This window comes from Equus caballus, chromosome 18 (genome assembly GCF_041296265.1).
Source record: "Equus caballus isolate H_3958 breed thoroughbred chromosome 18, TB-T2T, whole genome shotgun sequence".
NCBI lineage: Eukaryota > Metazoa > Chordata > Mammalia > Perissodactyla > Equidae > Equus > Equus caballus.
The window spans coordinates 77,865,583-77,881,735 of record NC_091701.1 but is presented as its reverse complement, the minus strand read 5'-3'; the positions used below and the strand labels follow the sequence as shown (position 1 = coordinate 77,881,735).

At 44.4% G+C, this 16,153-nt stretch overlaps 1 protein-coding gene across 5 annotated transcripts in view; it reads right to left on the bottom strand.

Moving 5' to 3' along the window:
- Window positions 1-995: 995 nt before the first annotated feature.
- The window catches only part of KIAA2012, a 108,631-nt gene continuing 93,473 nt past the window's right edge, over window positions 996-16,153 (bottom strand). For all 5 annotated transcript variants that reach the window (XM_023622403.2, XM_023622405.2, XM_023622406.2 and 2 more), the window contains 8 exons: window positions 12,541-12,631; window positions 10,681-10,846; window positions 9,030-9,144; window positions 7,430-7,761; window positions 5,287-5,489; window positions 4,495-4,667; window positions 3,458-3,677; window positions 996-2,595 (listed from right to left, as the gene is read on the bottom strand). In XM_023622403.2, the coding sequence (XP_023478171.1) occupies window positions 2,457-2,595; window positions 3,458-3,677; window positions 4,495-4,667; window positions 5,287-5,489; window positions 7,430-7,761; window positions 9,030-9,144; window positions 10,681-10,846; window positions 12,541-12,631 (1,439 nt within the window). In that variant the 3' untranslated portion in view covers window positions 996-2,456. The remainder of the gene's footprint in view (window positions 2,596-3,457; window positions 3,678-4,494; window positions 4,668-5,286; window positions 5,490-7,429; window positions 7,762-9,029; window positions 9,145-10,680; window positions 10,847-12,540; window positions 12,632-16,153) is intronic.

The window sequence follows — 16,153 nt, the reverse complement described above, 5'->3', positions numbered from 1 at the left end:
TTTGTTTATGATTTCCTTTTATTTCTTTGTATCCTAAATATTTAAACTTTGTGTAAAATTAAAATACCAAATTAGCTCCTATTAGAGACCCTATTCTTTTAATTCTTGAATGAGTCACAGAATTCAGTGTGTGTACGCACACACGTAACCCAGTTTGATGTTAGTCCCAGTAGAGTGCCATCTGACCAAGTGAGAAGAGCAAAGAAAATAGCTCTCTCAAGCATTTTGTAAACTGTTAGGGCTTAAATACTCTACTGAAGTCACCTGTTGAAAAATAATTATCTTGCCTTATAAATTTCTCTGTCTGACCTTGAGAAACTATTTGTATTGTGTATATACAGTCTAGGTAAATGACGCTGTTAGACCGTCACCTGGCATGTTACCATTATATTACATAGTGCCTAGGAATTAGGCCCCTTTCTAGAAGATTCTCATTGAGTTGCATGTTTCTGTCAGGCCTGAGTACAGAGCTGATAGGCTATGTGAGCTGTCCAGACTGTACGAGTATGTAGTTTGGTATCCTGTTTTTGTCTGCATCTCTGAAGGCTCTCAGCATTTAGGTGGTGGAGCTTAGCTAGTGGAGAAGTAATTTTCTTGTTTTTAGTTTATTGGGTTCTTCTAAATGCATTGCATTCTGCTATGGTTAACTTAAAAATGTGCTTATCTGGTGTAGTACTGCTGTGGAAAAAGGCCTTTCACAGCAACGATTTAGTAGAATATCAGATTTAGAAGGGACCTTGAGTAATGTTTAGTGTAGCTACCCTACCTGGTGCTTGAGTCCAACATCTTAAGTTTGTAAAAGAAGGGAGAAAATAGTCCATAATGGTACTTTCCCCCACGAGGAACCCTGAGTGTTCTTTCTTCAGTTCTTGGTTGAGTTATTTGAGATGCTCCTTTCTCATCTGGTAAGTACTGTTGAATGATGAGTGAATGTGCAAGTAGGGTGGACAAGTTTGAGAAAAAGTTTAAGTGATTTAAATTCATTATGACTGATAGCCAGTGTTTGGGCCATTTTATTTCTCTTTTACATAAAACAAGGAGTTAAAAATAAGCATCAAATCTAAGCAAGTCCGATAACACAGCAATACAGAATCAAAATTAAGTGGGACTTCTGGATTCTAGAAGTGCAGCTCCTGTAGGAAGCAAATGCCATGCAAGCAGTGGTGGGAAAGTTTTCAGCTGTGCACAGTGAAGTACAGAGTAGAGCCAAAGGACATTCGTGGGAAAAGTCAGGTTCACGTACTGCTTGCTTGAACTAACATCTTTTTATATATGTTGTTAGCTAAGGCTCTTTCATCTCCTTTAACGGTCATTATTTGATAGACGCTTATTACTTATTGATATTAAAGAGATGTTAAAGACAAATTAGCTAATCGAGACTCTTCCTTGATAGTGTGATTTTAAAAATGGGCAAGTTATGTGTCATTGGTTTTTCAGAGCACAATTAGGAGTAAAAACTGAAGATTTGTTAATTTTCAAGGGCTCTAAGAGAACAGTGATGTCCAGTGAAACTTTCTGTGATGGTGAAGATGTTCTCTATCTGTGCTGTCCAGTGTGGTAGCCAGCAGCCACATGTGGCTATTGAGCACTTGGAATGTGGCAAGTGTGACTGAAGAATGCTTTAACTTACATTTAAAAAGCTGCATGTGGCTACTTATTGGGCATTGCTGCTCTAGAATCTATAGGATATGAGAATACCCTCACAAAATAGCTCATTTTGCTCAAATGAACATTTATCAAGTAATTACCTTGTTTTAAATAGACATTAAATTTTAGATCTTAGGATGAAGTGGATGTGGTTTTGCCTTATAAAGATTATAATAGAGGCCTGCCCCGTGGCTGAGTGGTTAAGTTCGCTTGCTCTTGCTTTGGCGGCCCAGGGTTTTGCTGGTTTGAATCCTGGGTGTGGACATGGCACCACTCGTCAGGCCATGCTGAGGGGGCATCCCACATGCCACAGCTAGAAGGACCCACAACTAAAAATACGCAACTGTACCGGGGGGCTTTGGGAGAAAAAGGAAAAATCTTAAAAAAAAAAAAAAAGATAAAATTCTTAATATATGAATTATCTCCTCTTAGCTAATTGAGAGCTATTTGTGTTACAAAATTTTCACTAACCTGCAATTCTTTTAGACACATTGACTGAAATGAAATGCTTGGACTATGCTAAGACTATGTTAGTGTCTTCCTAACTGAAATGCAAACAAATTATAAAACTGTGGGCTAGTTTTAGGCACCAAAGCTTCTGGATTTATGTGAGTGAAGAGTATCACTGGGTTGAATACAGTGTGTGGTGGGGAGGGGTGGTGGGAATGGAGGTCCCAGAGTGAAGTAGGTGTGAGTTGAGGTAAACCAGATGAAATGGAACTAATTGGGCTCAGTATGGAACTTCATTAGAGAACAAGTTTCTTTTTCTGTCACCATCTCCGAACTTACTTTTTAGTTTTCTTCTAGCCTTAAGGTCTGGGCATTTGCAGGAACTGAAAGTAAGAGTAGACCCATGGTCTGGAAATGTTGTGTGTCCACTGCAGGCCGCTGGCTTCCTTATGGAGGTCTCGGTGGAAGTGAAGATGTTGCCTCAAAGCAGCTTTTTGCCTAAGGAGACAACCCCACCCCAATCCCAGTACTGATTAAGCATCCTGGAAGTTGCCCTTAGAAGCTGTAGAACGATTTTGCATTTGAGTGATCATCAGTTAGACTTGGCGCTGCAGATCTTGCATTTTAGGGGAAGATCGTACACTGTTCCTTAAGTAACTTGATAAAGGAGGTTTAGAGTGCCGTGAGCCACCTCCTGGAAGAGTGAAAGGTGTAACTCAAGAGTTCCTAAACTGGTGTTGCTAAAGGGACTCCTTTGTGTTAGAGATGAGGACACAGGCCCGAGGAGTTAAAGTAGCTGGGCCAAGGTCGCACGAGTGAAGACAAAGTCAAGCCAGTTGGCGTCACGTTCCACCCCTGGGTAGAGTGAGGCTCTGCCCCTCACACCGCCGTAGCCACTTGGACTAGCCTTATATGCGCTGTCGGTGTTCTCTTTGTGGAAAATTGGAACTCAATAGCTTGCTTTTGGTCTCAATACTTAGGAATCCAGCCCTACTGCTATGATACATGGAATACATAATTTTGAAATTGAATGAAGATTTCTCTAGTGATCCTTTTTGTAATTCATGTAACAGCTGAGGAAAGTCCAGGAAAGGACAACTCAAGGTTAAGGTGGGAAACCTTGAAAGAGAGTTGCTCTGGCTGCCTTCTCTTTCTGGTCCCCTAAAGAGTATTTATTAGCTTAGAGTCAGCTTAAAGAGTCGATTGAAACGACATTACTCAAGAGATTCTCTCATCAGAAAGATGCAGTGACCATTACTATAAGAGAATAAAGGAGGAAGTGACCTCGGCTAGCCCAGCACCCGGCAGTCAGGCCCCCGGACAGTCCCCCTGTGGCAGCTGTCGCCCAAACGTCTAGTACCTGGCTTGCTCCTGGCCTTGTTTCATGGCTTCCTCCAGAGCCAGCCTTGCCGCTTCCTCTTCCTTTTGCCTTCTTTCCTCTGCTTCCAGCCGAGCCTTCTCTTCTGCTTCCTGTTTCCGCTGCTGGTACTCCCGCCGCTCTTCTTCAGCCATTTCCATCAGGCGTTTCTGTTCTTCTGCTAACTGCATTTCCAATTCCTTCTGCCTTTGCTTCTCCGCCTCTGCAGAACAGAAAAGCAGGTAGGCTTAGCGGGGGTCTCATTGGAGAGAACAGTTCTCTGATCCAACTCTCAAGCCTGTGATTCCCAGGGACGCCCCATGAGATAGTGTGCAGCTCACCTGCCAGCAGGCTGCCAGATCCTCTGGGGGGGGGTACCTTGGGGTTAATTTACTAGTTTAAGAGTCCTTTATCAAGCACCTACTATGTGCAGCACACTCTGCAATTAATACAAAGCCCTGGGGGAGAATTTTCCAGAGCCAGGTGTGCTCATGTGTGGTGTGCAGATGGATTGGGCAGGGGTGTCAGATCTGGGTCTGGAGAAACTTGGTGCTTCCTCAGCTGGACTGATCCATCTAAAGAGTGTCATCTGCTGAAGTTCCTTCGTCCTCAAAAGTGAGGACGAAGAGAGTCCACACTCAGCCCCTGAAAGGCTGCCCTGAAGCTATCCAGATGTTTGTCTCTGTCTGCTAGGGAAGGAAGCAAGGGGCAGGGCTGTCTCCGATTTAGGCAGCTCCTGGGCACTGCTGAGAGGACAATGGGAGGGGCAGGGTCCCAGGCTAGGGGATGACTGAATTGGGAGTGGGACCCAAGGATCATCTCCACAAGCAAGTCTCTTATTTTGATTTTCTGTCTCAACTCACTCTAGTCACACATATCAATCACTTTGAAAAAAAAATAGCTCATACATTTGGAGTGCTTCAGACACTAAGGCCTAGGATAGGAATAACTCTAGGGAGATGCAAATGAACACCCACAGTGGGATAAAAATATTTCCGCCCCAGATAGACAGGAGACGCAGAGCTCCAGAATGCCCTCACCAGCCCTCTCGGCTTCCTCCTGCTGCTTCTTCCTCTGTAGTTCTTGCAGTTTCCTCCGGAACTCCTCCTGTTGCTGCCGGGCTCTCTCCTGGGCCACCTGCAACTGGAGCCGCTGCTTTCTCTCCTGCTCCGCCTGCCGCCGCTGCTCTTCTTCGAGTCTCTGTTTCCTCAAACTGAGAAAGCCCACCAGATGGTCAGGGAAATGGCAGAAAACACTGGGGCATCTTTGCGAGACTAGCCAACAGGCAGTGCCCCTGGGGGAGGCTTTGCAGCCCGAAGGCCACTTGGAGCATCCGCTTGAGAGGAGACTCGGTTTCCAAGAGAGGGCTGATGGAAGAGCAGGAGCAAGAACACAGCGGGCCTGGGGCTGGAAGCCTGGAAGTTTCGACACACAGCTCTGTGCTCTAGGGTAGGGGTCTTAGGTTCTCAGAGCTTCGTTTTCCATTCTTAAAAATGGATTTTGGAACTCTTGTCTCATAAGGTTGTGCAGATTAAATTAAATGAGTCCAGGCCTATGAAAGGGCCTAGCACAAGGCAGACAACACGGCAGGGGCTCAACAAGCGTTTGCTGGACTCATCTATCTGGAGGAACCCTAATGGTCAAGGTGCTGCATCTCACCTTCAGGCCAGGTTATTCCTAGGATCGCTGAGGATAGAGAAAAATGAGAGATGCTGTTTTCCTTCAGGACCTGAGCCTCAGTACCCACTTTGCCCTAATGGAGGTCACCCCCTGCCGTTCGCTGCTGCTTCCTCACATGGCCCTGGCCGCTGTGGCTGCTCGACCCGACCCACCGGATCTCCTCCGCACGCCTTCGCTGCTCCAGCTCCAGCTCTTCCTTCATCCTCTCTGCCCTCTCCAGCTGCGCCTGCTGGAGCCGCCTCTGCTCCTCCTGCTCCCTCCTCTTCCTCTCCACCTCCAGCCGTCTCATCTCGGCCCTCTCAGCCCGCAGCCTGTCCCGGAGAGCTCTCTCCTGCTCCTTCTTAGCGAGGAGGTCCTAAGGAACCAGAGTGGCCTTAGTGCAAAGGACAGTGAGGTGTTCACGGGGAGCTTGTCTCAGGAGTGAGCCGCCTGCCCTCCCCACAGTGATGTCTCCCCTCAGAGATGGGACCCTTAAGTGGTTTCTACCCTCTGACCACAGCTGCATAAACTCTACCACCACCGGCTTGGGCTCTGGGTCTGATTGATCTGGATCCACATCTCTCTCTTACTTGTGTCAGGATTTGGGGATCACAACTTAACTTTTCTGATCTTGTCTTCCTCGTGGGCTGTTACTGGGATTAACTGAAAGAGTGACAGTGCCAGCCTAACGCCTGGCACATCGTCCATCTAGAGTTCTCAGCCCTACCTGCGCTTTAGAATCACCTGAGGAGCTTTCAAAAATTACTTGAGGCCAAGCCCCACCCAGACCACTAAGTGAGAACACCTAGGTGGCGGGCCTCAGTGGTTTCACAGAACTCCTCAGGTGGCTCTGACGCGAAGCCAGGGCCGGCAGCCACAGCTTCTGGATGGAGGCTCCTTGGCCAGGGGCAGTCTGAGGTACAGACATGTCAGACTCGCATTTAACCCCATGCAAACTCACTTTTTCAGTGAAAGGTTCTCTCAGTTTCCGTGAAGGATGTCTTAGCTTTCCTTCTTTGCTCTCATGCCTCCTCCTCAGTCACAAATATGCCCACGAGGGGAAACTGGGAAGGCAGCTCTTCCACGGGAACTCTGTGTTCAGCATGGGGTGAGACTGCCTTGCTTTTCAGCCTTTGCAGAGGCAGCACAGTATTATGCCCTGACACCAAATCTAAGAAATTCTGATAGTCTAGCAGGCTCAGAAAAATTCTGCCCACAGGTTAGAATGCCACCTGCTGTGTAGAGCAGAATTCTGTAATCTAAGCAGCTGGGAGAGTTGAGAACTATAAAAGAAAAATCTTTCCGAAATCCCTTTTGGAAGGCTATGGGCTATAAAACAAATAAATACATAATAATTTAAAATAGTAGGGCCACCCCATGGCCGAGTGGTTAAGTTCATCCGCTCCACTTCGGCGGCCCAGGGTTTTGCCGGCTTGGATCCCGGGTGCAGACATGGCACCGCTCATCAGGCCACGCTGAGGTGGCGTCCCACATAGCACAACCAGAAGGACCACAACTAGAATATACAACTATGTACTGGGGGGCTTTGGGGAGAAGAAGAAGAAAAAAAATAATTTAAAATAGTGACAAGAGCTCTGATTTTGGAGTCAAAGGACCTGGGTTTAAGCCTTGGCTCTACAACTCGATAGTTGTGTGACTTCTGGCAACCGATATTTAACACCTTCAAGCCTCAGTTTCTAGGTCTGTAAAATGGGACCAGTCATACCTAGCTCACAGTGTGGCTGTAAAGGTTAAGTGAGAGGCAGCAGAGTTGTGCCATATGTACAGGTGACTCATGTGAGTTTAATCATAGTGGCTTAGCTGTGGGTGTGCTGCAGTGTTGAAAGATAGTTTTTTTTTTTTTGGTATACAGCAGACCTAAATGCAGTTCAGCACCTTCATCTCAGTGGAAGAAACAGTGATCTATTCCAATAGCAGAGGAAAAATTGGCTGTGTTCAGTCTTATTGAGAGATGTATCTGTATAGTATTATTTTTGTCTAATTACAGGGATTTTCAAGGGTAATTTTCCTTAGAATCATTCAGTTTTTCTCTTAAATATTCGACATTAGAATCAAGGCTCCTGGAACAGAATGGCTCTTACACGCAAAGGCACCTTGTAAAGGCAGATGTGTGTGTTTCTGCAGCCTGTGGTCCAGTTGAGCCACAGATGAGCAGCTCAGTAAAGGAGGAATTTCCACAGCCTTTGGGAGCCGTTTGAGTAACTGCAATGTCATTTGGGGCAGTTTTTCCCACCCCTGCAGTGGCATCAGTGAGGACAGGAATCCCTCTGGCCACGGCAAGAATATCGGACCTACCTTGGAAGGGTCCTCGAGGCTTCTCTCTTCTTCAGATTCCATGTTTCCAGTGACAGCTACAGTCTGAGTGGGCGATGATCTTCTATCTATTGAAACTTGGCTCTCCGGAGCATCATATCCGGGAGAAAGCCAAGGGTCCCCTACAAGGGAGCCTGAAGGAGAGAAACCTCTATCTGATGTGTCTTCTGTTTCCTCGGAGTTAATGGCATCAGGCCCACTCAGCTCCGTCTCCAGACTCCTTTCCTTCTGTGGCCTTTTCCTTTTGCTTCCTGGTTTTTTTGCTTTGGCGGTTAGCTCGGGTTTCTTTCTAGCCTTTGATTTCTTTGACTTCCCTGGGGACGAACAATCAGGGACAGACGGATAGCTAAGTACACACGGTCTCTGCATCCTTTTCAGCAACTTCTAAACTTCAGCATGGATGGAATCGCCTGGGCTGCAGTTCCTGAGCCTGACTCCCAGAGTCGGATTCTGTAGGAATCTGCATTCTACCACCACTCCGAGGGTTTTGAGAAGGGTGGTCCACAGACCATCCTTTGAGAAAGTGCCTTATCCTCTCTGGATTAACTATAATTTAGTGGTCTTGCTACTAAAAAAGTTCTGTCTTACCCTGCCCTATGGTGGGGGCAGGACTCTCTGGAGGAGAGACCTGTAGACACAGCTGGAAAGTCATGCCTCAGGGGCCTGGCTTGAGGTTGCAGCCATGTAACCCGGCAAAGTTTAAGCCTTCCATACTCTAAGGACTCTTGCTCAGTTCACCTCTGGGAGCCACAGGTATTTCCTTTTCCCAGTCCTGCTAGTGCTACCCAAGTCTTGGGCTACAACAATATAAACTCGGCAAGACTTTAAAGAGCAAATCGTGAAAATAGGTCTGGCCCAGGAAGCTATCCAGTGTCATCCTTTCTGACAGCTTTTGATTTGTTTGGAGGGTCTTCTGAATCGTGGTCAGTAAGGACGGGTGTAGGTTTAGGCTAAAGAAAGTCTTCAAAGCACGGGAATCTGAATTCCTTGTAAGGTGCAACACAAGGAACCAAGAAGGAAAACGGTACCTGGGGTAACCATTCAGAGCTTGTTGCATCCTTTCCCTTCCCAAATGCCCTCACTGCCCAGTTCTCAGATTACACTTAAGTTGCTGGTTCACAGACGCAGTGGTAATGGCGTGCATTTGCAACCTAATGGCAGGACAGACCCTGGGTCCATCCTTTTACTGTGTGACTCGTTTGATCTTATGCAAGTCAGGCAACCTCTCTCAGCCTCCACTGCCACATACTATAATAATAGTCCTTACTTTATGGAGCTGTGGTGGGGATTTCATGGTATCATATATGCAGGGCTCCTAACGTAGTGGGTGTTCAGTGAATAGGTGCCGTTATTATTATTATCACACCCTCTCCTAGGTCGGTAGGCACCCCCGGTCTCCTCTATCTCTGTCTCCTAAGATATCAACATGAAGTAAGCCTGCAATACCGTCTTAGCTGTGGGAGTCAAGGAGACTCAAAACAGAGAACTTGTCCCATGGGATCTGTGTTGATTTTCCATGAGACCTCCGGGCCCCCATTAGGCATCTTCTCCTGGGTCATTCCTGGAGGGGACACTCCCTTACCAACGGCAGCCTCTGCTTCCCTGCGAACCTTTCCTTCTCTCTCCCTTTTGGGTGCCTTGGACTTGTCCATCTTGGTTCTTTTCTTTCTCTTAGCTTTGTCAATCAACTCCATCTCCTAAAGGTGAAAAATTAAGGAAAGGGACCATGTAGGAAACAAATAAGAAATCCATCAACGAAAGATTGTTGAACAAGGTGACAGAATGGCTTAGAATGGAATTCGTGTGGGTTCCAGATGAAGCAGAAGAGTGAGGCTTAGAGAGTGTGGAGTTGGTGGGGAGATCCTAAGGTTCAGCCTTTGATTGGAAACTGCTGGTCTAATTTCATAGGGGAAAAGAGGACTGGAACACACACTATGATCTGCCCCTTTTTTAGATGCTAAATCATGGTCTTCAGAGCTGGATCAAAGTGAAGCAGTTTTCACCTTTGATAGATTGCTGTTGCCGTGATTAACGGTTAACTAGTTTAAGTCAAAGCCAGCTTTATTCATGGCTGCATCATTTGCTAACTTTCAGGAAAGCACGAGCAGATGGCCACAGGCATGTCAGTCTTCGCCATTCCCCATTGGCTGGGACAACATGGAGGTTCCTCCTAAAAGAAGATGGCAAAGTGGGGCCATGGCTACCCACTCGGTACCTGTGATATTGTGACATAATAAGAAATATATATTTGGTCTTCATCCCGAGTCCCTGGCACAGAGTTCCTAAAACCCTTGTTAATGAGCTGATTCTGGAAAGCCCCTAAGGAGGGGGGGCTGGTTGCCAGGGGAACCAACCATGTGATCAGAGGGTTGGACATTTCAGCCCCATATCCCTGACCTCAGAGGAGCCAGTCACCATTAGACAATGATTTAATCAACTATGCCTACGTAATGAAGCCTCCATAATAATCCTAACCAAAGGACTTCTGAGAGCTTCTGAGTTAGTGAACATACCCATGTGCTGGGAGGGTGGCACACTCCAGATTCCATGGGGACAGAAGTTCCTGTGCTCAGGACCCTTCTGGACCTTGCCCCATGTATCTCTTCATCTGGCTGTTCATTTGTATCCTTTAAAATATCTTTTGTAATAAATCAGTCATAGTAAGTAAATGTTTCCCTGAGTTTTGTGAGCTGTTCTAGCAAATTATCAGATCTGAGGAGGGGGTCATAGGAGCAGTCTGTTGAAAGCTATTGAAAGCCTGTTGGTCAGAAGTACAGGTGACAACTTGGGACTTACAATTAGTGTCTGAAGTGGGGGCAGTCTGTGGGACTGAGCCCTTAACTTGTGGGGTCTGTGCTGACTCTGGGTAGTTAGTGTCAGAATTGAATTGCTGGACCCCCAGTTGATGTCCAGAGAGTTGGAGAATTGGTTGATGTGGGAAAAACTGCCACACACTGGGTATCAGAAGTGGTGTGAGTGTGGGAAAACTGAAGTTCCCTTTTAGTACCTTTGTAGGAATGAGAAATGGGCACTCCATCCTCCAGAAGGATGCAGCGAAGGTTGAGGGGGCAGGGCACGGTGAGCAGACCACAGACCGGATTTCAGCTCCCACTTGCCTACTTTGTCAGGTGCCCCTGTACGGTAAGCAGTCTACACAACTGTACATGGCAGCCCTGATGGGAGCACGATCCAGGCAGAGCTTCTGGACAAAGCTCCCGGGTGTTTACACTCACATGACTGATGTTGGCTGGTGTGTGCTGGCTGAACAGTCTGGCTTCAGTCTTCCATTCTCTTTCTTTTGGAAGAAGAGATGTATCTACAGGACCCAGCTTCTCTGAGGACTCAGGCCCGTGTCCTGGAAGTCTTCTGTGCAGATGGTGTACATCATAATCTCTGCCCCTTTGAAAAAAGCAACCCAGCAGGACCAAACTAAAGAGAAAACGCTCGTGGACAAGCAAGAGGGAGGTGAGCAAGCTGACTCAGCACTGGGTCCCACCAGGCCCTGTGGCCAAATGCTCACTCTCTCTCTTTTCTCAACACATCCCCAGGTAAGGGAGATGAGAAAGTTTCTTCTTCACTTTTGGGGTTCTCTCAGGCTAAATCCTAAAACTTTTGGAGCAGGAGAACCAGTCTGCCTCTCTGGGGTTGCGTACGGTGCCTTTAATTGAATGACATAGGATTATCTAACTGAAATTTCTTTTATCAAAGGCTTGGCTGAAAAAAAGCGACCTTTACAAAAGATTGTCTTAGGAAGATCCAACTATCCGTGGGTTCCTTGATGCCTTCTGATCCAACCACTAAAAGGTCATGTGCTGTGTAAGTGTGAGCCCTTGTGGAATTGCTGTCGCTGACCATGTGCCTTGAGGTTAACTGAGTGACGTTCTCTGGGTAAAAAGGCCACTAGGAAACGGCACATGGACTTCAGTAGCAGCTGCAGCAGCAGCTCTGTGTGCCAGGCTGGCTCTGGGCAGTTCATTTTTTAGCAAAAGCAGGATTACATTTACTGTGCTGTGCTAGCACACAGCCTTACTACAGAAACTTGAGAAATATTTGTTGAATGAGGTCACTGGAATTTCCTGTAAATATAGGAGTCTTTAAATCGTTCAGTGTCACTCTATAAAAACCCATAGAAGAAGGATCTTTAGAATTTAGTGCTAGGAAACCTCTCTCCCCCCCGAGGAGCAGGTATGTGCCAGTGAGAACCACGAACCTGATGGCGTTGCGCCCGTGTCTTCCCCTTTCCCCTTCAGGACTCTCTCTATCGAGTCTGAGAGTCTGAACTTCAGTCACAATGATTATAATGACTTTTGTGGAGTGTTGGTGTTCTTTTTTCTTTCCCTCCTGATTTAAAGACAATTTTTTGATTATCTCATCTCTTTTTTGGTGAGGGGGTAGTTGTAAGCGGTTTAAATCCATTGTGGAAAAAGATGAGGTGTAAAAGTTAAAAAATGGAATTCTTCAGACAGCTGCCTCAATACCCAAGCGCCCTTCGCCCTTGTTCCCAGGGAACCAAAGGCTTTTTGACCCAGGAGGGAATCCTTACACCACGAGGCACGTGAGGGCAGGTTCTCAAGTCACCGTGGCTCAAGGCAGGTCACAATAAGCTACAGTTCCAGCTGCCACTGCCAAACGGGGCTGAGGTCAGCGATGGCCTGACCGCTGAGCCGCTGGTCAGTGAGCTCATAGTGACATGCAGAAAGCACTTAATACATGCTAGCGTTAGTATTCGTATTATTTATTTCACCTAGAGCTGAGTGAATGCTGAGAGGAGAAACTAAGGTTGAGTTGACAGCTTTCTAGGCCTGTCTGTAGATCTCAGATATGCAGACAAACAGAGAAAGCTGCTTCTGTTTGGCTGGAGTTAAACTTTGCTCTTGGCCCACCCAGCCAGAGTGTGGTTTAAGGAGGAAGCACATCACAATATAATCCTCCCCAAGAATCTTTGTTTCTCAGATAGCAATTTAATTCCAGCTGTCAGAACATGCGGTTAGCTGAGAATCTTCATGCCTCTTAGAAAAAACAAACGAGATTAATTGAAAACAAAGAAAAAATAAAAGTAGAAATGTCCATGTCATTGAACTTTGAACACTTACACCTTGTGGACAGCGTCTGCCTCAGGGGTCTGGATGTGCTCAGCCATGGAAGCATTAAGAGGTTCAAGGGTCATGCGCCTCAGCTCTGCATCTGGAAGACAAGGAACATCCTTTTTTATTTTTGCTTGAGGAAGATTGGCCCTGAGCTAACATCTGTGCCCATCTTCCTCTATTTGTATGTGGGATGCCACCACAGCACGGCTGGATGAGCGGTGTGTAGTTCTGCACCTGTGATCCAAACTTACGAACCATAGTTTGCTGAAGTGGAGCGTGTGAACTTAACCACTCTGCACTGGGCTGGCCCCAAGGAGCATCCTTAGTCAGCAAAGGATAACATGAGATGGTCCCAGATGTGGGAAAATGTCTACCTCGTTTTCAGTGGAAAGCAAATTAGCACAATGAGGTATGTTATCCCCGGGAAATGAGCAAATGCTGCAGAAACCAGTGCTGGCACATGGCAAGTGATACTAAATTAGTAAGACCCTTTGGGAAAGTGATATGACAGTATGTATCAAGAAACAGAAAAATGTTCTAGTCTTTGATCAGGAACCTCAACTCCTGGGTATTTATCATAAGGAGATAATTCAAAAGAAGAAAGAAGCTTTTTGTACAAAGTTATTACAACATTATTATTAATAATGAAAAATTTGATGCAGCCAGATATGGGAGATTGGGGAAGTAATTTATGATGCGCTAATTTGACATTTAGAATTATGGTTAAAAAGATAAATAAGCAATATGGAAAATATGATATAATGACAAGTAAAAATGTAAACTATAGTATAATACGTTAAAACTCTATAAAATATGTATGTAGATGAATGAACACTGGAAGAGAAAACAGAAAAAGGAGATAATATGTTAGATTGGGAGGTTTGTGTGTGTTTAAATTTTTTCTTAAAACCCTAGTGTGTTTATAACATTGAAAAGAAAACTGCTTTGAAAAAACAAATGTTCCCCTCTGAAGAGGGCTTACGCAGGCGGCATGGCCGGCACTCTCCACCAGGTGCTCTGAGGACCACATCGGAGGCTCTTTTAGAAGGAGAAGAAGCCCCAGGCTAAGGCTTCGTATTGGACTATGCCACCTTTTATTTTAGTTACTTTATAACAATTTTTAATTACGGAAGGTATATTTCATTGCAGAAAATTTGGAAAACACAAGCATAAAGAAGAAAACAACCCCCTCACAATCAACACATCATTATCAGAATGACTAAAAAGACTGACTATACTAAGAGTTGACAAGGATGCAGAGAAACTGGAATTCTTGTTACTGCTGGTTGGAATGTAAAATGGTACAATGGTTTCCACTTAGGAAAATTGTTTGACAGTTTCTTAAAAAATTGAATATTATAAACACCATATCATTCAACCATTACACTTCTAGGTATTTTACTCAGGAGAAATGAAAGCGTATGTCCTTATAAGCAGTTGTACACAAGTGTTCATAGCAGCTTTATATGTGAGAGTCAAAAACTTGAAACAGCCCACATGTCCGTCAACAGGTGAATGGATAAACAAACTAGTAGGTACGTACAATGCAATACATACAAAACTGCTCAGCAGTAAGTAGAAAGAAAGTATTGATACACTCAACAACATGGAAGAATCTCAAAAGAATTATGTGGAGTGAAAGAAACCAGACAAAGGGTACATATGATATGATTCCATTTATCTAAAATTCTAGAAAATGTAAAGTAACTTGCAGTGACAGAAAGCAGAGCAGTGGTTGTCTGGGGACGGGGGAGGCTGGAGTTGGGGGAGGCACGAGGAGCGTTGGGAAGGTGACTGTTTCCTCCTGAGTGTGGTGGTGGTTTCACGGCTATATACGTATGTTGAGACTCACCTAATCACAGGGAAGAAAATTGTAACTATGTGCTGATGGATGTTAACTAACCTTATTGTGGTAATCATTCGCAACATATACATATATCAAATCATTATGTTGTACACCTTAAACCAATACAATGCTATCTGTCAATTATATGTCCATAAAACTGGAGAAAAACCTCTAAATCATAGCAATGTTTAATGTCTCAATGAAAGAAAATTGTTGGCTGAATAATTTTCTATTCTACCAAATAGTTATACATAATTAAAATCTAAGAAAAAGTGAAGTTGATTATATTAAAATCTTTACAGAAAAAATAGTAATATTTAACATTCAAAAAAATGTATTTAATGGTACAATTTAAATAGGTACAATTTATCATGTGCCAATAACCCCTCGATAAGGCTGCTTTAAAAAACTTAACAAAGAATATATGAATACAAACGAAGTGCCTAAAACAGTGCTGGCACCTGGTAAAAACAAACAACAATAATAACCAAAAAACCTTCACCCATTCTCACTCTACTCACATACAACCTCTGCAAATATTTTAACATGTGTAAGTCCATGCATGTATAATAAATATACACCCATATTTTAATGGAATTGATAATATAATATATACATAATTTTAATCTACATTTATGTTATTAGAATTTCCCATATAATTAAATATTCTTAAAAATTATTTTAATAACAGACAGCATTTCATCATACGGATGTACCATAACTAACTTAACCAAACATGTAACCTTTTTTCTTTTTAGTTTTCATATCGTGTTATTTTTTAACTTTTAAAATTCAAATTGTTTCAAATTTTTTGTAAAGAACTTTGCATAGCATATTCTTGAAAGGAACGTTTTTGGCTATTAAAAGACTTACTCTTTGTCCTCATCTGTGATTATCGAAGAATGTATAGTCTTTAAGGCACAATGTCTGCTGCCAAATTGTTCCCTAGGAAATTTGTACCAATTTACACTCCGAGGACATGATCATTCCTTCCTTCCCTTATCATGTGTTTATGAAATACTGACTACGTGCCAGCCATTGTGTTAGGTGTGGGAACATAGTGGTGAGTGGGATGGACACACTCTGGTCTCAGGGAGGTTAAATTTTAGTGGGGAAGATGAATATTACCACAAAATGAAACAAAACAAAAAATAAAAAACTTTTTGAAAGGAAGACTCTAATATTCAATCCCTATTTCTCTCTTTCTCTTTGAGCAGTAGGTTCTTGCATGAAGTAATTTTTCCTTAATTTTCTTTGTTTGAAAGTATTATAATTTAAAGAATGAACTCACCTGTTGTCTCACCGTCATCATTCCCTTAGGACTACAGTTAAGCCATTTTTCAGGGTTCCCTCATCGTCCACACTGGGCCCCCGCCCGAGCCTCTTTGCAGCTTGGGTCCCCTCTGCCATCCCCAAACGTCAAGGGGGTGTCCACTGTCTCACACTTCAACCTCTAGACTCTTCAGTGCGGACAGAATTGTTAATGTGCACATGGTGGTTGAGGAAACTGGGAGGGTCCATTGGTCCTTGGAATTTATTTTGTCTTAGATCATATGTAAAATTAACAGTGGGAGCTGATTTAAGCATTTTTGTGATAAGGGGAATTCTGTGAGGGTTTCTTTCCCTGACAATGAGACAGCCCAGGCAAAACTGTCTCAGTGAAGACATTCGCTCCTCTTCACAGCTATTTTGAACTCTAGGACAGGGCACCACAGGACCAGCAGAGGGCGCGTTTGTATTGACCAAAAGCTGAGGTTCTATACTGGTGTAAAC